The 26470-nt window shown below is 40.4% G+C and overlaps 2 protein-coding genes across 2 annotated transcripts; both read left to right on the forward strand.

The window, feature by feature from the left end:
• The first annotated feature begins 5137 nt into the window (after positions 1-5137).
• On the forward strand, positions 5138-5770 carry LOC148928394 (uncharacterized). Its single transcript, XM_089056660.1, has one exon. It carries the CDS (start codon positions 5138-5140, stop codon positions 5768-5770), a length of 633 nt encoding a protein of 210 aa, XP_088912786.1.
• A 471-nt stretch (positions 5771-6241) lies between these two features.
• On the forward strand, positions 6242-24976 carry LOC125194947 (uncharacterized). Its single transcript, XM_089056661.1, has 4 exons — positions 6242-7264; positions 7467-8270; positions 8436-8881; positions 24700-24976. The coding sequence occupies exons 1-4, from the start codon at positions 6242-6244 to the stop codon at positions 24974-24976; spliced, it is 2550 nt and encodes an 849-aa protein (XP_088912787.1).
• Positions 24977-26470: the final 1494 nt, after the last annotated feature.

The following is a 26470-nucleotide window of genomic DNA, read 5'->3' on the forward strand; positions in this document are numbered from 1 at the left end:
AGCGGTCGCCGTTGAATTTTTTTTTATTTTTTATTTTTAAAGAAATACGAAAAATTAAAAGAAAACTAAAATATTGGGTTGCCTCCAAACAAGCGCCTTTGTTTTAGAGTCGTTGGCTTGACTTGAAGTTACCCAACTAGCTAGGTGGGTCGACGACTCTTATGCTAAAAACCGAGAATTGTATCAATTTCGTCCCCATATTTCTCCACCATTTATACTTTCTCTTCGCGGTCTTAATCACATAGACTTCGGGGTCATCATGTGACAAACCCTTCTTCTTCTTTCCCTTCGGTTTTCCCTGCGGTGTAACTATAGGGGGTTTAGGCTTGCCCTTTTTCGGGGCTGGAGGTACAGTATTAATGACAAAAATAGAAGGGTTAGAGCAATCCTCCCCATCTTTTGGCCCTTTGGGCTTAGTAGTATCTGTCATCATCACGACTCTGCACTCGTACTCCATCTTGGCCCTTTGTGCCTCCTCGTACTTGAACATCTCACTCTCGATTTTGTAGGTAGATTTGCTAGCATTGTCGCTAAGCGTGATTTCCCCCCTACCTACATCAATAAGCGCTTTGCTCGTGGAGAGAAAATCTCGTCCGAGGATTAGTGGCACATTTTTATCAACTTTCATATCAAGTACAATGAAGTCAGCGAGGAAAATGAAATCATCTACTTTTACCAGTACATCCTCGATCATGCCCACCGCCTTAATTGCGGAGTTATCGGCCAACCTAATTGTGCAGTCTGCCTTCATAAGTGGCCCGATGTTGAGCTTCTCGTAGTACTTGAGTGGCATGATATTGATACTAGCTCCAAGATCGCAGAGTGCCTTGGCCACTTTTCCTTGGCCAATCGAACACCTGATGATGAACTGGTCGGGAACCCTTTGTTTCACTGCTTTCTCCCGTTGAATTATTTCACTGCAATGAAGAGGCAACTTGAGATCGGCCTTTGTAGGCTTCTTCTTACGCATCACGGCCTCCTTAAGTAGTTTTGCATACCTACGTATTTCATGCAATGGTTCAACGAGAGGTATGTAAATGTGAACTTTGCAGAACATATTTAAGAAGTGCTTAAATTGCGCCTCTAGCTTAAACTTCCTCTTTGGATGAAACAGAAGCACAATTCCATTATGACGCACGAGAGCATCCTTGGGCGCAAGTACCTCTACCGGCTCCGCAGCGGCCCACTGAGCGTCGGGCAGACTCCGGTTTGCGCCTCAGAGCTGCTTTCTGCCCCTATTTTCTGCTTCGCGACCCACTTTTTGTTGATGTCCGCTACCCGCGCTACTGCCTTCTTGTCCTCCTCAACCTTTTGTTGGACTTGATCCATCCGCGTCTTGATTGAGGTGACGACGGTTGTAAGCGTGGTAATTCTAGCACTTTAAGGGTTTTCATGATCCCTGCCTCATACTTTTTCTCCTTCTTCGCGGGCTCGACAACTCCACCTTTTCCCACATTAAATCCTGCAGGGGGCTGCAAGAAGTTGTTGTTAGAGTACAAAAGGTTGGGGTGAGGACGGTTCCCATTATAATTGTTGTAATTACCGCCCCCTTGGTTAGGGCGATAATTGTTGTTATTAAATGAACGGTTGGGACCGCCTCCTTGCTGCACGTAGTTGACATCCTCAACGGGTGCGGCTTCAGCGTCAGGTTTAGTGAGTGCGATTATGGAAGTCGGTGGAACCAAATCTTCTCTCCTCGATGTATCCATCTGATTTACCCTAACCCTCAGCTCTGCCACTTCCTTCGCGAGGGAGTTTTCCTCGTCCGTCTATACTGCTGCAACTCTCCTTGACTGATGCCTCTTCTTCGACCACCCGTGGCTGTTGGTGGAAAATTCCTCTATCACTGCCATAGCATTTGCCCCGCTTTTCCTTAGGAATCCTCCGTTGGCCCCTGAATCCAACATGACAAAAATTTACTCGTTAAAGCCATTATATAATATGCCTACCTGATGATCCACGGTAAAACCATGGTTGGGGCATTTGCGGAGGAGTCCCTTGAAACGAGCCATGGCCTAAAAGAAGGCTCGTCTGGGCGTTGGATGAACTGGAAGATCTCGCTCTTCAACTTTAATATGTTGTCCGGCGGGTAGTACTTGTCGAGGAAAGCCGCCACTATGTCTTTCCACGCAAATGCTTGCTCTGTAGGTAGACACTCAAACCATTCCTTAGCAGAATCTATAATGGAAAAAGGGACGAGGCATACCCTAATGGAATCGTCGTTGAAACCATTCAATTTGAGCGTGTTTTCAATCTTCACGAATCTCGATAGGTGGTGGTTGGAATCTTCCGTGGCCCTTCCTGAAAAAGGATGCTGCTCAACCCTTTGAATGAGGGGTATGCGTAACTCAAAGTTGTTAGCATCGACCCGAGGACCTTCGGGAAACGTAAGAACGTTCCCGTGGTTGAACATGTGCATAACAGAGAGAATCTCCTCATTTTTTCTTTTCCTGTGCCTCTCGAGCGAGCTTTTCTTCCATCAGCAGTTTGACTTGGATCTGCAACCTCTGCAACTCGGTCATGTTATAACAATTATCAAGCATGAACTATTAGACTGAAAAATGCTCCTCCTTTCACGTTCAGTGTGTGCGATTGACACATAGTATGCGTGCGAGTTGCACACAGCGATCTGGTTTTCCCTGGTCTGCGTTGCTCGGTGCCGCCTTTGATTCCGACGGGAGGCGACGGTGGGCGCTGGGTTCTGGATTGTGGCGGTTTATGGGGTTTGACGGGAGCTGACGATGGTTTGTGCTTCGCTGGTTTGGGCTTTTCTGCGGTAATGTCGGATTTGGTTGAGGGGATGTCGGTGGGCGGGGATCCTCCTCCGGTGAGGCTAGAGGAGGTGAGTTTATCTGCTTTTAAGACCGGCGAATCTGGGTCGCCGGCTTTGAGTTTTGAGCCAAAGAAGGTGTTGCGTCGATCTCGTGGTCGGCCTGCAAAATCAAGGCCAAAATCTCCATTGATGAGAATGACTGAGATGAGGAAGAATGGGTTGCGTGGGAGAGCTCTAAGACAGGTCGGAAATCTGGGTAGTGATGATTATGAGACCAGAAACAGGGGGAAGAAGGGCTATGGGAACAGGGGGGCGGATTTGTTGTCTTCTATCCCGGAAATTGGTGAGGAAGGGGATAAGATTAATGATGGTATGGTTGCTGAGATGGTGGAGGTCCAGAAAACAGATAGGCTTGTGGAAAATTCCTCTAAGCAGGTATGGCAGAAGGAAGCTCTTCAGGCTGGATGTGTGGGTGACTGCTCTTTGGATTTAGTGGCTGCACAACCTCTCCAGGAAATGGGTTTTGTGGCTGAGCAGGTTAGGTCGGCTGATCTTGTTGGGGGTTCGGGCGGGAGCTTGAGGGCGGAGCTGTTTCTGGAGGAGGGGACTGGGAGTGGTAAACCCCTGGCTGATCAATCTATGGGAGGGGAAGATCTTAGGGAGAAAGAGGGGATGGAAGTTGGAAGTGGGACTGTGTTGAGAGAGGCTGGTATGGAGGAGGAGTTACCCCTCTGAGCAAGAAGACCTTGCAGGAGGGGAAGGGGAGGGATAGGTTCAGAGGTGTGGAAGGGAAGGAGGCTCTGAAAGTTCCTGGTCAGGGAGGAAAAGAGAATCTCAAGCTAGATAGAAATAGAGAGGATTTGCGGCTAAAGGTAGATGGAAATAAGGGGAATGGAGGAAAGAATTATAAATTGTCCTTGTCTGAAGGTAACACTGCAAGAGGTAAACAACCAGTTAGTTTTGAGCCGGAAAAGATTATGAAGATGGGGATACCTGGGGAAAGATGTGGGCTCCCTTCAATCCAATTCTCTGGAGCTGAGACAACATTCTTGGCCGAAAAATTGGGATTTGCTGTGGTGGGAAAATTTTCACATTCGATCCCCTCGTCCTTGCACATCCAGAGGGCGCTTCAAGGCATGAGGTTTGTAGGAGAATTTTCATGGAGGTACATAAATGCAAAACATGTTTTGATTCAATTTAATTTGATTGAGGGTTATGCAAAGCTGCTGAGCGGGCCGAATGGTATGCCAGTTTGGTTCGTTGATAGACATCCTATGAGAGTATTCAAATGGACTACAGAGTTTGAGAAGTCAGCTCTGTTTGCAATTAGAGGCCTGCTTGGTGAACCCCTGATGGTAGATCATGCAACAATATCTCGCTCCAGACTGTCCTTTGCTAGATTGTGTATTGAAATTGACATATCTAAGACTCCGGTTGGAGAGATAGTCCTAGATTTACAAGGAAGGGAAGTGAGGCAAATTGTGAAATGGGATCGTATTCCCCATTATTGTCAAGAATGTAAGCACGTTGGACATACTAGGGAGGTGTGTTATGCTAATGGTAAGAAAGAAAAGCCGGCTAAGAGGGTTTCTAATCATGTGGTAGGAGAGGGTGTGCAGGCTGAGCAGGGGAAGGGGGGTTTTACTGGGGGTGAGGGGGAGTTGGGTTCTGGATTTACCAAAGAGCAGGAGGTGGGGGTGGTTTTGGGTGGAGCTGGACAGGAGGCTGATTCAGAATTTCCGGTTTCACCAGCCTCTGGTGTTAAGGAAGGGGAAGGGCTGGTAAGAAGAGGGTCCATGGAGTTAGATGGGGAGGGGTTTCGGCTCCAAGGTAGAAATAAGGGCAAACAAGGTAAGGGGGCTTGGGGTGCAAGGTCTCCGGGGGTGGGAGGTCAGGTTCGGAGTGGAGATTTGGTGGGAGGAGAAGGGAGTGGGGATTCCCTTTTGAAATCGTCTGAAAACAGGTTTTCTCTTCTGAGCTCGTCTGACCTGGATCCTTCGGACAGTTCTTTCGGAGCCATGGCAAAAAATCTGGACTCCAAGGCTAGATACATGAATATGCTGCCAAATGGGGACTTTGATCCTGAAAAGTATGAGGATGAGAAGGATTGGGACGACGAGGAGGATATGGAGGAGGAGTCACAGTTACAACCAGGAAATATCAAGGACAAAAGAGGGGCTGTGGACTTGGAAGGGATTATGGAGGAGGACAACAAGGCCAAAAAAGGAAGACTCCAGGTGATGGCCTCCTCTGGTTCTGTTTAATATGTCTCTAAATATTATGATTTGGAATGCTCGGGGTGTGGCGAATGTGAACACCCAAAGCATCATAAAGCACTTGATTAAGGAACACAAAATTTCGGTGATGGCAATCATTGAGCCGCTTATAAAACCGAAGCCTGAATTTTTCAGTAGGAAATTTGGACTTCAATTTAAGGGCTTTAATTGCAATGGTCAGATTTGGTTGTTTGTAGAAGAGGGGGTAGAAGTGGATGGATGGGATGATTCGGAACAGATCTTACATGCTAGGCTGGTTTCACCGGCTCTACCTGCACCTTGGTTTATTTCGGTGGCTTATGGAAAATGTTTAAGGGAAGGAAGGCAGGGGATGTGGAACAAGCTGCGTGAGCTGGCATCAAAGATGGATGGTTTGCCATGGATCGTGGGTGGTGATTTTAATATTTTTCTGGCTGAAGATGAGAGACAAGGAAGTAATAAAAATAGAGTTAGGGAAATGAGGGATTTTGCAGAGGCAGTGAGTGATTGCCAACTTCTTGATGTGGGTGCGGACGGCCCTAAGTTTACGTGGGCTAGAGGGAGTATATTTGAGAGGCTGGATAGAGTGTTTTTGGGAGAAGGCTGGGCAAATATATTCGAATCTACCAGAGTGACAAACCTTCCCAGAATTCAGTCTAATCATTGCCCTCTTCTTATAAGATGTCAAGTACCAGGGCCGCGACCTAGGCCTTCTTTCCGGTTTCAGAATATGTGTGGGTAAGACGCCACCTTTTTTAAATGAAGTGGAAAGGTGTTGGAGAGAGGAGACAGGTACGACTAGGATGATTAATGTGCAACTCAAGTTGAGCCGCTTAAAGAAATATTTGAGAATCTGGAACCGAGTGGTCTTTGGTAACATTTTCGAAAGAATCAAGAAGGCAGAAATCGAGGCGTAGGAAGCTTTGAAGAATTTTGAGCAAGATCCGTCCCCGGCTTTCAGAACTGAGATGAATAGAACAGCAGCTGAGTATCTTCTAAGATTGAGAATGGAAGAGGATTTCTGGAAACAGAAGGCGGCTATAAAATGGGTGGTAGAGGGAGATAGAAACATAAGATTTTTCCAAGGGTGGGTGAAATAAAAAAAGAGTCAAAGCAAAAATCCATATGATAGAGGATGGGGGTCAGATTCTTACTGAAGAAACGGATATTAGGAACTCTGCTGAGAAGTTTTTTAAAGATTTATTAACTGAAGATGTGGGGCCTCTGGCTGAACCAGAACTGGAGTTACTCTCAGCTCTTCCATCTTATGTTAACATGGAGTAGCTGGAGATGGTCCCCCTCGGCAGAGGAAGTTAAGAAAATTGTGTTTCAAATCAGTCCAGAAAGTATGGCAGGACCATACGGGTATTCAGCTTTATTTTTTCAAGCTTGTTGGGAGATTATCGGACGAGATGTGATTGATGCTGTAAGGGATTTCTTCGCTGGATCTATAATTCCAAGGGGAATCGCGGCTACTTTGATAGTCCTTATCCCAAAGAAGATGGATCCAACCAGATGGGCTGAGTTTAGACCTATAAGCCTATGTAATGTTTTGAACAAAATCATCTCTAAACTAATTGCAGCAAGGATGGCTCCTTTGCTTCCAATGATTACAGCTCCAAACCAGAGTGGTTTCATTAAAGGACGACTCCTAAGCGACAATGTCTTCCTAAGCGACAATGTCTTTTTGGCTAAGGAACTATTTCATGAAATATGGAAGGGAGTTTCTTCTCCGAATATGGTGCTTAAATTGGATATGGAGAAAGCTTATGATCGGGTCCAATGGCCATTCCTTCTTAAAGTTCTCAAGCGCATGGGATTTTCTAATAAATGGGTGATGTTGATTGAGAACTGCATATCTCCCTGCTGGTTTTCAGTGCTAATCAATGGATGTTCAGCTGGATTCTTTAAATCGACAAGGGGACTCAGGCAAGGAGATCCGATATCCCCATCCCTCTTTATTTTGGCGGCAGACTATCTGTCAAGATTGCTGGATCGTCTAATTTTGGGAAGAAAGGAGATGATGTACCGCACAGCAAGGTACACCATGGGGATCTCACATTTAGCTTACGCGGATGACATCATAATTTTCTCGCAGGCACAGAGGACGGCCATCTTAAACTTGCATGAATGTTTAAAGCATTGTATGGTGGCCTCGGGACAAAAAGTTAATGTGGGTAAGAGCTGTTTTTTTCTTGATAAAGAACATGACTCGTGGGCGGAGGAGATTAAGGAGGTTAGTGGATTTAAACAAGGGTCCATTCATCTACCTTGGTGTGCCTATCTACCGAGGTCCAAAGAAAACAAGTATGTTCATGTTCATCCGGGACAAAATTTCAGAGAGAATACATGGATGGAGTCATAGAAATTTATCATTTGGAGGTCGTCTAACACTGATTAAAAGTGTTCTCGAGGCAATTCCAATTCATATAATGTAGGTGCTTGAACCTACTAAAGGAGCAATGAAGCAGGTGGAACAAGTGATGGCCCGTTTCCTATGGGGCTCCTGCAATGCATTGAAAAAGACCCACTGGGTCAATTGGCAGAGAATTTGCCTTCCAACGAATGAAGGGGGTTTGGGTATACGACGGATGGTGGACGTGGTGGAGGCATTTAGCATCAAAATATGGTGGAGGTTTCGAGAACAGGGGTCGCTATGGGCAAGGTACATGTTCCACAAGTATTGCTCAACCTCTATCCCTTTGGTAACATACGGATCTAATCGCTTCAGCCCGATGTGGAGACGAATGTTCAGGGTGGGAGATTTGTGTAGAGGGCAGATTAGGTGGGTGCTCGGGGAAGGTAATATCAGCTTTTGGTATGATGAGTGGGTGTCGACAAGGCCTCTGGCAACTTTTTGCAACCCAGATGCAGCCTTACTGAACTTAACTGTCAATGATTTTTGGGTTGGGGATCAGTGGAACGAATGGGAGCTGCGAATGCTAGCGGAGGAGGTGGGTCTGCCAGATGAGATTGTAGAGGAAATTTTGCAGGTTCCATTTGATAAGAGGGAGAAGGATAGAGGGAGGTCAGAAAGAAGATTGGTGTATGAGATGATCTGGGGAAAATGTATTGGTATCTCAATATCCTTTTTCTTGTGGCGGCTACTAGCAAATAGAATTCCGGTGGACACAAAGCTGCAATGGAGGGGGATCTCTTTGGCTTCCAAATGCAGATGTTGTGAGAAACCGGACATTGAATTTAGACTTCATTTGTTTGTTAATGGAGAGGTAGCGAGAAAGGTATGTATACATTTTGCAACATGGTTTCCTCAAGTGCCTGCTTTTGGTGAGGGGGTTAGAACATTGATTTGAGGTTGAGGTGGTGGCAGAGACATCTTGGGATGCGGTCTAGGCATCACATTTGTGTCATAATTCCTTGCCTTATTCTCTGGTATATATGGACAGAAAGGAATAGAAAGGAATGAGAATGTAAATAGGGAGAAAGCTTTTGAAGGAGAAAATGTGATTAAAAGAATTAGTGAGCCGTTGAAGAACCTTGTTTTGGCTAAATTGATTGGACCAGAGCAATGGAGAGAGTGTTGTCCGAGATTAGAGGTTATGACAGATCAGAGAAGTGGGACACGCTCTAGGAAGGTTGATAGAGTGCAGTGGAGACCCCCAGATCCTTCGTGGATCAAACTTAATGTTGATGGTGCCTATCTTCAGTCGGTACAGAAAGCTGGGGGAGGAGGAGTTATAAGGGATTTAGATGGCGAAATTCTCGCAGCTTTTGCTGCTGATCTGAAAGGAAACTCGGGGATGGAGGCTGAGGTTTTGGCTCTACTGATGGGTCTGGTCTTAGCCAAACAGCACGGAGATGGATATGGATTGAGATGGATGCAGAGATTGTGGTTCGATGGCTGGACTCGGGACAGTTAGGAGCAGCAGAGGTATGCACCAATCTGGCTAGAATAAGGAAGGAGCTAGAGGGGGTCACCTGGAAAGTTTCACATATTTTTAGAGAAGGAAACAAAGCTGCGGACTTCCTTGCAGGGATCGGTGTACAGACAAGGATGACAAGTTTCTACACAAAAGAATCGTGTTTAGCTTGAGTGAAGGCGTTGTGCAGGTTGGATCAGTTGGGGCTTCCAAATTTTCGGTTTCGATAGTTTAATTGTAATAGACTTGGTTTTAGTTGTTGTTTATTTGCAAGACGATCCACTTTTGGGATAGTCTCGTTGTAAAACCTTCGTTTTGATGATATATAGGGGATGAGGGGCCTACTTAACCCTCCACCGTGAAGGTGTTTAACCAAAAAAAAAAAAAAAAAAAAAAAAAAAAAAACTCGGTCATGTTGTCTTCCTTTGCCATTGCTAGTCGTCCCCTTCTTATTATTCTACGTGTCCTTTCAAGTTCGTGATCGATCGGCTCTAAGCTGTCCTTCCCTGAGAGCGTTCACGTAAACTACCTTAAAGAGAAAAAAAAATTAACTAAAATAAAACTAAAAATAAAAAATTTGAAAGCAAGAAAATCCAAAGTAGTAAAATCGTCCGTTGGAAGATATCAATCACAAACTGATATTATTCCCTGGCAACGGCGCCAAAAACTTGATGCACTATTTATTATCACTAAAAATACCTGCAAGTATACAGGGTAGATCTAGTATAGCTAAAGGTCAGTACCGGGTTGTCGAACACGGGGAATAAGATCACCAATTGGCTATCTTCTACTAAGCTTCTTTTACTATTTGGAGAACCAGAGATTTTTATAAAAACAATTAAATTGAAAACAGAAAACGGATGAATGCAGCACAAACTAGAGATCGAATAAATGAGATAAGAGAATTCCAAGGATGTGTGTTCACAACTATGGTTATACAAATTCCTTCTACAATACCCTAGCACAGTCTATACTTCGATAGGACGAGTCACATAAGTTCTGCCCATGCGGTACAAGCTTAGATTACTAACACTAGGGGTGTCAATCCTAGATTCGTAACTCCTCCTAAGACCCTTGAAAAGTCCTCACTCTCAATTAACAGTGCCGTTTTAAGGGAAGCTAATTGTAGTGTCTATTAAGTGGATCTGATATTTTTAAGGGAAGCTCCTATGATGAGGAATGAGGAATGTTATTTTCAAGCTTTATCAAATTAGAACTTCTTTTTGCAACATAAATTCCCAGAGATTAAAAGCTAGAGTACGTCACTGTGCAAGGAGTTGAAGAAGGATTCAAGAACATCAAGAACGACAAGGATTCAACCTACGGGTTTTATTTGCTTTAGTTTTATGTTCCAATTGTTTTCCCTTCAATCTATGTGTTTAGCTTATTCCATTATGTGTAACTAAACTCATAGGATTTTAGGGATGTGTTAGTAACGACTTCGGTTATACAATTCCAGTTTTTCTATTTAATATCCGTTTTGTTTTTACTTTGTTTCTTCCCTAAGTTAGTCTTGACGATTCACGTCTGAGTGACACATTCTGTGATTGATCAAACATAATTTGCTTCATAACTGTGAGAGAGTTCTAGCAAATTAGGTCTACTTAGTAGACGCTACAGTTAGCTTCCTTTAAAACGGCACTGTTAATTGAGAGTGAGGACTTTTCAAGGGTCTTAGGAGCTTTTCGGAGTTACGTGTTAGGATTGACAACCCTAATGTTAGTAATCAACGTTTGCATCGCATGAGCATAAGCTAGTTGACTCGTCCTATCAAAATAATAACTATGCTATGGTAATGTAGTTTGGAATTTGTATAACCATAACTGTGAATGCACATCCCTGGAATTACCCTTATATCTATCGTTTATCTCTGTGTTTTATCTACATCAAGTTGTTATTTGCTTTCAATTGTTTTCAGTTTTCAAAAGTTTCCAAAATCTTTCGGTTCTCCAGATAGTAATTGAGTTCTAGTAAGAGAGATAGACACTTTGTGTTTGTTTTCCCTGTGTTCGATATCTGGTACTGACCTTTGGCTATACTATTTCTATTATGTTAATAGTGCATCAATGGCCGATGAGTGGACCTAGTAGAAACTCAACTGATCAACTTGACTTAATCCGACCTTAAGTGCGAAAATGGAGGAACTCAGGGCCTTTCAAGACCTTAACCCACAATACTATAGATTTAGTAAACGGAAGTAAGGATCGATCCCGCAGAGACAATTTGTTCTACATTTGTTGAAGACAAGATGGGAATGGCTGCTGCCACGCTTTACGGAGTGGGTTAAGTTAAACTACTTGATTTAATAAACTTGGAGGCTGAACTAACTAAACTGATCCACTTGCTAAACGGATCTAAAAAATCTACTTGATCAAATCATACTGCAATTTCCTGAAATGGCCAAACAGAATATAGTGAACGACTGTCAGTCTTCTGCAAAATGTACGGTAAAGTAAAACTTTTCTAACAACTTCATCTTCCTCGTAGAATCAAAAGAAAATGAGTTTAAGTAGATATGAACATTCCCATATAGTTGTAAACTAACAAACTTAACTTAACAACTTACAACTTCAGATCTACGCTAAGTAATTAAACTACATCTACGTAAATAAACGACTCAGCCATAATCATGCAGAAATCACAATTTAGCTAGCGATCTACCACCTCAGAAGCTAAATCAGACATCATCATATCTTCAAGCAACACAAACCAACCTAGATCTACCCCATGATGCTACAAACAACTGGATTTATTCATCCTAAAACACTTTATCCATAATTTCTTCACAACTAAGCAAAAATCTTAAATCAACAGTTCAGATCCCACCAAATAAACAGCGAAAAAATTACTTAGCTAAAAGATGTTCATAAATCAGAACCAAAAGGTTAAACAGAAAGCTCATGCATGGGAAATAGAACAATGCTAAGTAAATTGAAACCATACATTGAATTCACTACACAAAACGAAACATTAAAGTTTGATAACAACAAGGAAATTTAAAAACAAACATAACAAAGCACAAAATAAAGATTTATGGTGTTACAAATCTCCAAACTACATTTAAAACTACCACCTAACTAAACTAGAACCCAAGTGTGTGTGTGTGTGATAGAAATTAAGGTTGTGAAGTAAGATGAGCTCCCATTTTAGCCCCGGAAGAGAGTTGAATTCTAAGATGTATCTTTGTGTATCTCCATGTCCGTTTTTTTCTCCTACTCGCGCTGGGATTTCTATACTTTTCCACTATCACCCCTAAAAAGCCAATCTCTGCCTTGTGTAAACTTGCCAGAGTAGGATTACCTCTAGATTTGAAATCAATGCTTATATACCCGGTATTGTCCATAATTCACAAGAATATTCTTCAGTCTTAGTAAGAGGGGGGCTCCCGCACAAAGCCAGGGCAGATAGGTATTCCACAAAATCCAAAACACGGCATGACAATCATTTATTTCATGTCAATGTATTTATCATCACTGTGAACAAAGCCAAAAATATTTCATGAACGGTACTTAAAAGAAAGCCCACCTCGTTCGCTAAAAAAAGATCTCGCAACTTGAATATTCCTTGTTCCGAATTTAGAGTCTCACAGAACAATTCCCTTTAGATAAATAAAAACAATTAGCGGGAGAAAACTTCTAATTAGAATGCATGCACCCTAATTAAAGTCTTTTATCTCGCTTCCCGACTTTCGCATATTTTTTATTATTCGGCGGCTACCTGGCGTTGCATGCGATAGCGGTCGGCCGCTTCCGCCCAAAATTTCTCTGTTGGCACCTCGTATTTTTGATCGGGCTGAATACATGCATGATTTTATCGGATTTATTATACTAACAAGGCTAATAAGTTGCAAAAGAGGGGCAAATTTGAATGTGCAGGAGCCAGAAAACGCTAAAGTAAAGTGTGCAGGGTCAACTGGATCAACTCAAGAAAAGAGGTAAAAATTGTTGGGGTTTGTATACTAAAAGATGCTTCGAGCGTACATGCCTTTGTACAGTCAGCTTGTGCATGTATACGAGAAATGCCATGTCCACTTGTTTACCTAATTATGAGAATAAATAATTTAATATAATGGTTTATTATTGAAATATGATAAACAAGTCTAAGGCTTTTTACTAAGAAGGTCAAGTAGGGATATTCGATGAATCTCCTCATGAGTTTTCCAGTAGGGGACTTGGCCAGATCTAGTAAGAAGAAAAACGTACTCACAACCTAGATAGGCTTTGGCTACCTATTGGTACGGTTGCGGTGTTTGTGATATAATTCTCTCTTACCTAAGAAGAGATTAGTAACGCCGGTGTGGTAAAGCACTGAAAGGATCTAATCCGAAATGTAATCTTTATTGCTATCTACTGAAAGAATATATTTCAGAAAGTTTAGTATTTTCTAGTCTATGATATTAATATCAATATTGTTTATTCAATCAAACGCCACTTTGACTTATCAGTATGTGAGAGTTTGTACGTAACTCAAGTTCATGATATCTTGGGTGGTAGTAATTGAATAACATGAAAGTATTGGAATATTATTTCATAGAATTCGCGTGCCCAGTGTGGTATGATTAAATCCCTAAGGGGTGATCCCCAAGAGGTGTTTGAAAGAGGAATTTATTATTCAGAAATCTGCGCAGTTGGAATTTATTCCACGAATAATAAATAAAGTTTCAAACTAGAAAAACTCTTTGGAGAATTAATTTAATTCTAGTCACATAGAAAAAAAAAGAATTAAATTGACGGATCAAGATAATCTTAAACGCGGGAAATATTATAAAATAAAATGGACCCAAGTTATTTGTAATTTGGTGATTTAAGTGGGAGTGCAATATTATTCTTTAGTGGAACAAAATAATATTCCATTGATAATATATTAAATCATGGGTCATTTGATTTAATTAGTAATTTATCTAATGGGTGAGCCCAACACTTAAGTCATTCCATGGATCCCCTTACTAGCCCAATAAGGTCCACTATAAATAATGAATGAAAGGGAAACCCTAGCACACAATCCAAGACAACACAAAACCCTAACCCTAGGAGGCAAATCGGCACCTCCCTCTTCTCTCTCACTTGGTCTCGATTTTCGTGCCTAGCACGTGGGAGAATTAGGGTTTTGATTATTGTTCTTGATCTATCCTAATTCATAGGATTAGATCTAGACGATTTGGTGTTTGTATTGGGTTTCCCTAGATCCATTCAATGTTATTTAATTGATAATCTAAGATCCGCCCACATGGATGGAGAATCAAGCACAAGGGAATAGTACGGAAGATTCATGGTCGATAAACCAAGGATCTCCGGGTGGTGCAGCTAGCAACGTCAATCCAATGATGGATTATGAGGTAACAATCGAATCTACATCGAATATGCATGATTATGTGTTTATTTGATGTTAAATCTATAGATCTATGTTTATTGTATGAAATTAGAGTCGAATGCATAATCACCTAAATAGATCCGTCTAGGACCTGTTTGTTTTCCGTGTCTTCCGCAGAGCTGAGTTGATCCGCTAAAGTGGCCGAACTGATCAAGTGGAATCTTCCATCTACAATGATGAGTCACAGTAGAGAGAAAGAGCAAAGGCCATTCTAGAAGGGGCAGAAATGTTAAAGGCAAAATGGGCTTAACCTAGGGATTTGAGCCCAACATGTGCTCTATAAATACGAAGAGATTGCATGAATTCCACGGTTGATCACTCATCAACTTCACTCACTCAAGTTTTAGCTTAGTTATGGAGTAATTTAGTAGCTGGAGTCACATTCAATTTCAAGCTTTAAAGTTCTCAGCTCTTCTTCCTCACCAAGGGAGACGAGGCCAGATTCGTGAAGAAGTCCTTTTAGCTCATTTATCTGTGTAGTCTTTTGAGGATTTTGAACAATTCACCTTCTGCTATTTTCATCGCTTTCGTAGTTCTTAAGTTTGATCATGTTTTTCTCTTAGTCGCTACTTAGTTTATTTCCTTTCCTTGTTTCATTTGCGCAAGAATTATGTTCCATTGTTTTTACCGATGATCTTGAATGAAATAGTGTTTTTAGTGTTGATTGCCTTTGTTTGTTTCGGATCTGCTCTTTTATTGCTTTCCCATAGGTAGATATACGTTTACGTTCTTTGCATGATTTTCTTTCTTTAGCCTGAATCTACTATCGGTTAAGTGTAATTTCGTGGATCTGTTTCATTATGCCCTGTTCTGTTGTTTCATGCTGATGCTCTGTTTTAATTTGCGTTTGTGCTTTCAGTTCAGTAGCTTAAGATTAGAAGTAGAAAGTAGTTAGTTAGAAACCATCGCCATCACCTCTTTCCTTTATTGTCAGCTTTTCCGATGGTGCGCGCGGATGTGTCAGTGGTCCCGCATACTTTTTATTCTTGCTATTTTTAGTTTAGTTGATCCAGTCAAGTCAGTAGTATAGAAGGTACTTTCATTTAGTTGATCATTTCGCTAAGTCAGTAGTGTAGAAGGTACTTTCATTTAGTTGATCATTTCGCTCTAGTTAGTTCAAAACCCCAAAAATTAAAGCGTGTCCGCTGACTACCCTTCCAAATGTCTCGTTCTCAACTCCAACCGCATCCATCTCTGAGGGATTTTACCCTTACTTCCCTGTGCTAGCTTTATAGTGTAGTGGGCTTTAGGTTTTGAACACTCTCCTCGTCTTTGTTCACAACACAACGATCGTAGTTGCCGCCCAGCTTGAACAGGTCACAATTTAACTTGATCAGGTTGTGTGCTTACGTGCTTTAAAATTTACTTGTGAAAAGAGGCAAGAAAGCAGCAGTTTTCAATTTTCTACCACGATGTCGAATTAAATCCCAAGCTTTAATTAAGCGGGTGCTTAAACTCTCGCAAAATAATTGCCCTTGAATTAAATTATTTCGGACTTGAAATAAATTATTCACACTTCCAAATATTCTAGAATTTAATTAAATAATTCTCCACAATTATATTAATCATCAACCTAAATTATTTAATTTCCAGCCCAAAGAGTTGCCCAAAACATTTATTAACCCACCCTTATTTCTCCAATTAAAATTGGGGAGGCCCAAAACATTTATTAACCCACCCTTATATCTCCGATTAAAATTTGGGAGGCCCAAAACCAATTAATTATTTTTAGCCCAAAGTAAAAGCCTAAACAAGTGTAAAATTACTAAATATGTCTTAAAGGCATTGTGGTGCAACTAAAAGACCATTTCCAGTGTCAGAGAACTAGAATGGTGAAGAGTATTAGAATGAATCAACCAAAGAGATGTTAGGCATCGATTATCAAGTGGCTGGAAGCCTTAATATACAATTTAGATTATATGTACTGCAATCTAATCTAGGCAATGAATCTTCTAAAGAAGGGAGATTGGAAATACAAAATACAAACATGGAAGATCATTGATTCTGATAAAACCTTTCCAATGATAGACAAAACTCAGTCAATTCGGATACTACTTGAAAAGTTGTATACTATGATTTTGACGGTTGGCAAATCGATGTAATACCCCATTTCTCAATAGGTAACTCGAAGACTATATATATGTATGTATAGTACGTAGTCTAGAGGTTTTATATCAAAAGAAATGTCAAATGCAATATACTCCCTCCGTCTCAACGAAGATTACCCACTCTTCTTTCTAGTTTGTCCCACCCAAGATGACTCATTACTAAAAAAAACAACACTTTTATCTCTATTTTATTCTCTCTCTCTTACTTTATTATCTCTACCTAACACATAAAATAAAAATGCATAAAATCTCGTGCCGTCTTCTTCCTTGGGACGGAGGGAGTACAAGCTAATGAAATCCATTTATGGAATGACTTAAGCAAGCTTCAAGAAAAAGTTATCAATTGCTAGGTATAATGATATTATTTTCCAAAAAAACATAATAAGTGCAAGTCTTAGTTTGGAAATATGATGTCCTTAACGGTGGTGCAAGTGAATTCAAATAGTTCCAATCATATATCATTGTCGGGTGTTAGAGTTTTTTATACTAGAAATCATCTTTCGAGTGATTGGAAATTGTAAAAACTCTTGTTTTATTTTCTAAAGAATAAAACACATTATTTTGTCATAACGGTGTTATGTTTTACATTTAATGGTTGTTTTACATGTTTAAATGTATAAGAAACATAACAAGTCTAAGTCTTTGTTTTAGTAGACCGGTTGTTGGCGTCGTCCACTTTAAGGTAACACAGTCAGCTCTGAACAAAGAAAAACACAATTTCACAACCCAAATAGGCTTTGAGTACCTATCGCGAAATGTTGCAATGTCAGTAGCCTTACTGAAATAAAATGATATTGGTGTGGTATAGCACTGAATGAATCTAACAGCAAGACATGTCTTTACGCCGTCTACTGAAAGAGGAGGTCTTGATAGATAATCATTTCTCAATCAATATATTTAGCATTTATCATACATTATCAATTATGCATTACTTTGATTTATCAAATGGTGCGGGGTTTTCGCAACCCAATAATCATGATATCTTGGGTAGGGGTGATTAATATATCTAGCGGTGCTAGGACTGCTATTATATTGGAACGCGCGTGAGTCTGGGACAATGTCCTCAAGAGGAGCTCGAAACAAGATTTTATTATTCGGAACTAGCTAGTTTTTAATTATTCCATGAATAATAAATAAGTGTTTCTAAGTGAGTCCACTCTTGAAATTAAAAATATATTAATTAATTAAGTGTATAGCAGACATTAATTAATTAATGGACAATTATATCTTTAGTGCAGGAATAACTTTCTAAAAGTGGAAATTCAATATTATTACTGCAGTGACTGGTAATAATATTCCAATATGAGCTTGAATTAAATTGGGATTCAATTCAATTATATATGAGCCAATTGGGTGTGGCCTCATCCAAACCTTCATAGATTCCTGACTGGGCCCAATATGTAACTTAATATAAATATGAGAATAAAAGAGAGAACACTTTTTATCTCATAATTTTCGTCCCCCTCTCTCTCTCTAAGCAGATGGCAATTTCTTCTCCTACTTTTTGTTGGAGTTCGGTCGTCTTCATTTAAGTCTTATATATTTTGATAAGATTAGCCCACTCTGATATTGAAATATAGTTCGGGAACTAGTCACATAATTTGTGGTCTATATTGAAGATCATCACGTGAAGAAGTAGCGAGCAATATTTGATTCTTTAGAGAATCAAGAAGGTATTATATCCTCCCGTAGAAAAGTATATTTTAAGTTTCAATTATTCAAAAGCATGTTTTGATTCAAGTTTTGAGCAAGACACATGTGACAATTACACGAATAAAATTTATTTAAATAATCTGCAAAATAGATTTAATTCTATGATTCATTTGTGCTTCCGCTGCCAACCCCATCATCAGGTTAGTCGCCAAAGCCAAGAGCTAGACACTGAAATTAAAAGAAAGGGGCGATGTGAAATAATAAACAAATATCTTTGTTGTAAAGAAATATTGAAGTTCGCATCATTTAAAATGTACTACGAATGATTAGTTTTTCAATTAAAATTATAAAGAAATATCTTTCTCTTATTAGGTTGTGCACAATTTATTATTCTTGCATTGTGGATGGGAGATTATTCTTAGTATTGAATTGACAATAAATCTGAATAGCGAAAGTAGATCCAGGATTCGACCAATAGTGACAAACTACGCAACAAGTAAATTATCTTATTGTTTTGTTAAATGCTCAACATGCAATATTCGTTATAAATCTAGATATGTAACCTGGATGTATTTTCCGTTGCATATAATTATTTGGTGACATGAATTCCTAATAGGTTTACCTATTATTTGTAGAGGATTCTTGAAAAACTTCACAATATCTCCATCAACAAATTCAATACCAGACTAAACTACATCTACCTCATGCTTAGGTTATATGTAAGCTTTATATGCTTGAATCAAATGTGCCGATCTTGAATCACCATAAGAGGTGGTATCCAAAGCATTTTCCTTGCAGAGTAATCCTTATTTTGTTATTTTCCAACTTGAATGTTTCCATTTCTCCTTCAAGTCCTTCATAGATTGATCATGAAGACGATTGGGGGTGTTGAGTTTTGCCAACAACTTGTTGACCGTCGTGAGCAAGAAAATTTTTGAGTAAGACCTCGAGCCATTGCATGTTTCTGGGGATGGTTTGGTTTGCCAACGCATGTACTATTGTAACACTCCGACTTTTTCTACTCCCTCCGTCCCACGTTACTTGAGACGTTTCTTTTTTGCACCGGATTTAAGAAAGTTGTGTTTAATGAGTTAAATAAAGTAGAAGAGAGAATAAAGTAAGAAAAAGAAGAGAGAGTAAAGTAAAAGAAAGAATAAAGTAGGTGAAATTAGATGTTTTGTTTTTAGCCAAAAAAGAGAAATGACTCAAGTAACTTGGGACAATCCAAAATGAAATACGACTCAAGTAACTTGGGACGAAGGGAGTATCTTTTTGGTTCACGAAAGGACGTCAAAAGCTTGCGAATTTTTTCCTATGTTCTTCTCGTCAATTAAAAGAGTTACTCCCTCCGTCCCACTTAAGATGACACGTTTTCCTTTTTAGTTTGTCCCAACTAAGATGACACATTTCCTTTTTTGGAAACTCTCTCTCCAATTAATACACTCAACCACTTTTTCTCACTCCTATTAAAATATTCATCTTTCTTTCTCTCTCTATTTTAATACTTACTCATTCATCTTTTCTTTTTCCAATTAAGCACATTAACCAATATCAGGCTAAGAAATGTTAGGTTTCTTGTGAATAATTATGTGATACAAAGATACACTAACTGGGCGTAATACAACCCAAATGAAGATTGAAGATAAAAATACAATAAACTGAATCGAAATAACAAAACAAAAATTGAAACTATAACCGTAAAAGATGTAAGCCGAGTCGAGAAATCCTCTTTCCGCAACACGAGATACGCCACGGTAGTGCTCTCTGATTGGCGTGTCATCCCCAAAGATAAAACGGCTTTGTCTTGTTTGTTGCAGCACCGCAAACTGAACAAGCTGCGACGAACTGGATGATGGCGAGGGGAGAGCTTTGATGGAAGACTATGTAGAGAGAGGGAGAGAGCTATGCAAAATGATATGCAATATGGTTGTGTCTAGTGTAGAGAATGCAATAGATGCATGCCTATTTATAGGCCAAGTCCACTTATTGGGCATTGATGGAGTCAACAGCCATTATGTGTGCCATGATGGCTTAACTATAACCACCGGGGGTTATAAGCCGTTACGGGAGCTAGAGGAGAGTGATGCATCTGGTCACGCTACACGACGCGGTTCATCGTGAACCTTTTGGTCACACGATGCGTCGGGGTCCGTCGTGGACCACTTGGAACCCGCTATATGTCGGGGTCCGTCGTGGACCTTTTAGCACTCGTTGTGCACCTGGGTCCACTATAATTATTACACTTAATAATTCATCTTATTAAATAAATGTTTAATAAGGTTATCTCCACCAATGTGGGATAATTAACACTTTTAATTAATCCCTTGGTTGAATTTCATAACTCCTTTATAGCTCACAACTGTGACAAACTTTAATTCATAATTGGGTTTTTGGCTTTTTAAACCAAAACCTTTCCCCGAATTCTGGTTTTTCCCATGAACTATGAGATATTTTTTTAAAACCACGAACTTTCATTTCGTTAGGATTTTCCCAACCCGACCCGAATAACACATTTCTGGTAAAGAAGTTGTCGAAAAAATGACATAGACGCCGGATATAGGACCTTAAAACGACGTCGTTTTACGACTCAATCACATTTACATTACCCAACCCACCTAAAATCGAATTCAGCCAGCCAATTAAACCCTAAAATCGAATTCCGACATCTTCGTTCATCCGCTCACTTCGAAATCAGGCGTCTTCGTTCTATCTCTGGTAGGTGAGTAGGTTGCTTTTGGGCGTCCTCATTTTGGGCGTGCCGGCTGCGGATGTCCTGGCAGTGGGCGACCTAGCCGTTAATGACAAATAGGATTAAAATTGACACGTAGACAACCCGGGTTTCACCGTTTACCCGCCAAGGGAAAATCCCAACGAAATGAAAGTTCGTGGTTTTAAAAACAAATCTCATAGTTCATGGGAAAAACCGGAATTCGGGGAAAGGTTTTGGTTTAAAAAGCTAAAAACCCTTCATAATTTCTCACTCACCGGGAATCGGTTTAAAGAAAATGAATATACCACAGACATCTACTCCGAAAGTAGATCGTCGCTATTGCATTTAATTTTACAAAATCAAATGTCTCATCACATTTATATTGGTCAAGGTTAATTGAAAAACACGATTCCAACAATCCCCCGCATGAGTGAAAATTGCCAAATGCATATGTATGCAGACACAAGCTCAACCCTCAAGAGGTATATAAGCATGAGGATAGATAGTTGTTGGCTTTGAACCATCTATAGTCAACACCATCGGATACACAGGCGGATTAGTAGCGCGATGCTTTGAACTATTCCTCCATGGCGTGCACCGAGACAATGATGTCAACATTTAAACACCCCAACCTCATCTGTTCTCACGTTTTGTGTCCATTGTGGCCTTGGACACCACTTTGGATTCATAAGTGTGTTATATGAAGCGGCCACACTTCACACTTATATAGGTGATTCTTAGTCGAGTATCTTGCCATACTCGATCTCCTTTGAGAACTTAATCTCCTCGAGATCCTTTAGGAATCATTAAAAGTCACACAGTCTTAACCTCACCACTAGGCAAGTTTTTCAACACTCTATTGCTCTCTAGGGAATAAATATAGATGAGTGTTTCACACGAACTCTCATAGCTTAATTTTCCAATTGAACCAAGTTCTTGGGATCTCCAGTTATCATGGTTAGGTTACCACTATGATAATTCTTTAGTTTGTGGATTTCAAACCTATTTCCTCTAGCAGTTTATTCATTTGATCACGGTTTAACCATTTGGTTAGCGGATCCGCTAGATTATCTATTGACTTTTCTTAGTTAAATGTAATCACCTCTGTTGTGATCAAATATCTCACAGTATTATGTCGTCGACGAATCTGTCGAGACTTACCATTGTACAAGCCATCGTTTGCCAATCATATAGCAGCTTAGCTATCACAGTGAATCAATACGATGCATTGACTTTTACCAACATGGAATATCTTCATCCATCCGGCTTCTTCACCAGCTTTATCTAAAGCTATGAATTATGATTCCATTTGTTTAAAGTGAGTCTTTGTTATCCAGTTCGCATCACAGTACCCTTCAAGTACCGGGGGGTATCTCAAAAATTGTAGCCCATGATTTTGAGAGTATACTTCAAGCACCTCAGAACTCTTACAAGAGCTTTCCAATGCTCCTTGCTTGGATTGCACGTGTAACGACTCAACTTGTTCACAACGCAAGCAAGTCTAGTCTAGTTCAGTTAGTCAAATACATAATGCACCCACCAACCCGTGCATAATCTTCTTGTGCAGCGGGCCCGCCCTTGTTCTTTCTCAAGTGAACATTGAGCTCTACAGTCATCTTATCCGACACGCTATCATAGGCGTTGAATCTCTTTAGTACCTTCTCAACATAATGAGATTATGTTAAGATGATTCCTTCTAATTTTCTTAGATTTTCATTCCAAAAATCACATCGGCTAGACCCATGTCCTTCATGACAAAGGTTCTCTTTAACATGATTTTCGTATCATAACTCACTTGGGTGTAACTGCCCATGATTAACATACCATCAACGTAGAGACACACTATAATTTACTCCCTCCGTTTGCTTAAAGCCTTTGAATACCTATCAACTTTATATTTATCAATTGTTCTATCAACCTTAAACTTCTTTTCAAGGACTCATTGGCATCCTAAAGGTTTAGCACCTTCAGGTAGATCAACCAACACCCAAGTGTGGTTTAGTAAAATTGAATCAATCTTGCTTTGAACAGTTTCTCCTCAATGCAGCCCAACAACGGTTACTTTTATTGACATTGGTTCTTCATCCAACATAAAAGCAATGTAGTCATGACCAAAAGAATTTGATGTTCTGACCCTACTACCACGTCTTAGTACTGTATCATTTGGATCGGGCCTTGTTCGCTTGAGCGATTTCTCTTACAGATTCTGCTAAAGAGTGATTTGAGTGTCTACCTACAAAGCAAGCCTCCACATGGAAGGTTATAGTGGCATCATTCCTCGACAAATACTACGCGTCGGGCACCATACTGAAATTGAAGAGTGAAATATTCCAATTCATTCAACGCACAGACGATCCCCTTTATGAGGTCGTAGCTCGTTTCAAGGGACTCCTCTGCAAGTGCCCCAACCATGGTTTTGCTGGGGCTTGGTGCCCCTTGCACAGCGGAAGACTTGTACAAAAAAAATAAATCAGATACGGATCTATTTGACCGATTATGCGATTAATCAATTCACATGTTAAACAGATAATTGCATTCTAGAACGCAAATAATTCATGCTCAAAGAAAGTAAATCCTAAACATGAATAATACGGTTTAGTGTTACCGATTTGATTCTCCAAAGAATCGTCGATTGCTCGCGCCTTGTTCACGTGATGATCCTAGACCATAGATCTTCTCTCTGGTTCCCGAACTGTATTCTGATATCAGTGTGGGCTGATCTCACCGGGATACTAGGACTTAAATAAAAGAGACAGAAAAATTCCTCACGGAGGACGAGCTGAAATTCTCACGAAGGAGAAAATAAAAAATCGTTTCCTTCTGTAGAGAGAAAGGAACAAAAATTTCATAATAAAATAAATTGATTATTCTGTCTCCTTTATTCTCCTATTTATATTAAGCTCCTTTTGGGCTTAGACAGGAATCTATGGAAGGTTTTGGATATGGGCTCCCCCAATTAGCGTTTTACTAATTAAATTGGACCCACAATTAATACAAGCTTATATTAGAATATTACGAGCAGCCACCACAGAAGTAATATTGAACTCTCTCCATCCAAATCTGAAATTACAAGTGATCCGGGTTTCCGTTATTTATATTATTTATTTCCCGCGCTTTAGATATAAATGTCCATTAATTAATTAATGTCTGATATGGACTTAATTAATTAATATCTTATTAGTTCCAAGAATGGACTTAGCAAGAAACACTTATTTATTATTCATAGAGTGATAAAACTCCAACTGGCCAGTTTTCTGAATAATAAAACCTTGTTCGAGCTCCTCTTGAGTACATTATCAAACGAGACTCACCTCGCGCACGATTCAACATAATAGCAATCATAGCACCGCTAGATATTAACCACCACTACCCAATATATCAGGATTATTGGGTTGTGAAAAACCCGCACCATTTGATAAGTCAAAGTAGTGCATAATCAATACCGTATGCTCAATGCTAACATATGTAGATTAAGAAATAGTATTTTATCAAGACCTAGTCTTTCAGTAGATAGCATAAAGACACGTCTTGCTGTTAGATCCGTTCAGTGCTATACCACACTAATGTCATCTTATTTCAGTAAGGCTTAGAAATATGTGGACTGACATTGCAACCTTTCACGATAGGTAGTCTAAGCCTATCTAGGTTGTGAAATTCTTCTTTTTCTTTTGCAAAGCATTGCATAGATCTGACCGTGTTACCTTAAAGTGGACGACGCCCACAACCGGTCTACTAAGCAAAAGACTTAGACTTTGTTTACTTCTTATGCATTTAGATGTTTATAAAAAATCTTATAAATTCACAAGCAAACACAATGTAATAATATACTGATTCCATTCGTGCGAAACTACTCGAATAATACTGAATCGGGTTAAAAGTGGATTGTAGAGTTTTACGTATACAAGCAAGATTCTATTCGTGCAAAACTTGCTCGAAACATGCTTTTCAGTATACCAAACCTAACAGGTTTCACCGTGGATCACCAGGTAGGCATTCTCTATAATGATTTCAATGAACAAATATGTGCTATGTTGGATTCAGGGGCGAACGGAGGATTTCAATGGAAGAGCGGAGCGGAGGCCATGGCAGTGATAGATGAATTTGCCAACAACAGTCGCGGGTGGTCGAAGGAGAGGCATCAATCTAGAAGGGTTGCAGCCGTAGAAGCATCCGAGGAGAGCTCATTTGCAAAGGAGTTGGCAGAGCTCAAGGTTAGGGTGAATTAGATGGACACATCAAGGAGAGAAGATCCGGCCCCACCGACTTCCGTTATTGCAGTCACAAAACCAGACGCTCCTTCCACTCCCACCGAGGATGTCAACTACGTGCAACAAGGAGGCGGTCCCAATAGACCATTCAACAATAATAATTATCGTCCTAACCAGAGGGGCGGTAATTACAATAACTATAATGGGAACTGTCCTCACCCTAACCTTTCATACTCTAACAATAATTTCTTGCAACCCCCTGCAGGATTTAATGTGAGTAAAGGTGGAGTGGTTGAGCCCGCGAAGGAGGAGAGATATGAGGCAGGGATCATGAAAATCCTAGAAGTGCTAGTGCAAGACACAAAGACCAACGACACCAAGATTGGAATCGTGGAAGCAAGGTTGAACAACCTCGAGGCTGGAACAACCACAATTGCCACTGTCGTCACCACCATCAAAACTCAAATGGACCAAGTCCAACAAAAGATAGATGAGGATAAGAATGCAGCAGCACGAGTGGCTGACATCAACAAAAAGTGGGTTGCAAAGCAGAAAACGGGGGCAGAAAGCAGCTCTGGGATGCAAACTGGAGTGTGCCCGCGAAGAAAGATGTTCTCGTGCGGCACCCAGGGATTGTACTCCCTTTTTAGCCAAAGAGGAAGTTTAAGCTTGAGGAGCAATTTAAGCATTTCTTGAATATGTTCTGCAAAGTTCACCTTAACATTCCTCTTGTTGAATCATTGCAGGAAATACCTATGTTTGCAAAACTACTTAGGGAGGTCGTGATGAGAAAGAAGAAGCCTACAATGGCAGATCTTACGTTACCATTTCATTACAGTGAGATCATTCAAGGAAAGGTGTTCGATCGGGCAAGGAAAGGTGGACAAAGCGCTCTGTCATCTTGGAGCTAGCATCAACATCATGCCACTCAAGTACTACCAAAACCTCAACATTGGACCACTTACAACTGCAGATAGCACGATTAGGTTGGCCAATAACTCTGCTATCAAGCCGGTGGGGATGATCGAGGATGTTATGGTAAAAGTAGATGATTTCATTTTTTCCACTGATTTCATTATACTTGGTATGAAAGTTGATAAAAATGTGCCTCTAATCCTCGGCAGAGACTTTCTTGCCACAAGCAAAGCTCTTATTGATGTAGGTAGGGTCACGCTTAGCGACAATGCTACCAAGTCCACCTACAAGACAGAGAGCGAAGTGCTCAAATACGAGGAGGCACAAAGAGCCAAGATGGAGTACGAGTGCAGGGTTGTGATGATGAACGACACTACGAAGCCTAAAGGGCTGAGAGAAGGGGACGATTGTTTCTAACCCTTCTATTTTTTTCATTAATGTTGTAGCTCTAGCCCCGGAAAAGGGCAAGCCTAACCCCCCTAAAGTTACATCGCAGGGAAAACCAAAGGAGAAGGAGAAAAAGAAGGCTCAGTCACAAGATGACCCCAAAGTTTATGTGATTAAGACCGCGAAAGGAAAATACAAATGGTGGAAAAA

The sequence above is a fragment of the Salvia hispanica genome, chromosome 4 (genome assembly GCF_029641045.1).
Source record: "Salvia hispanica isolate PSC_SH4W2 chromosome 4, Shi_PSC_v1, whole genome shotgun sequence".
Lineage (NCBI taxonomy): Eukaryota > Viridiplantae > Streptophyta > Magnoliopsida > Lamiales > Lamiaceae > Salvia > Salvia hispanica.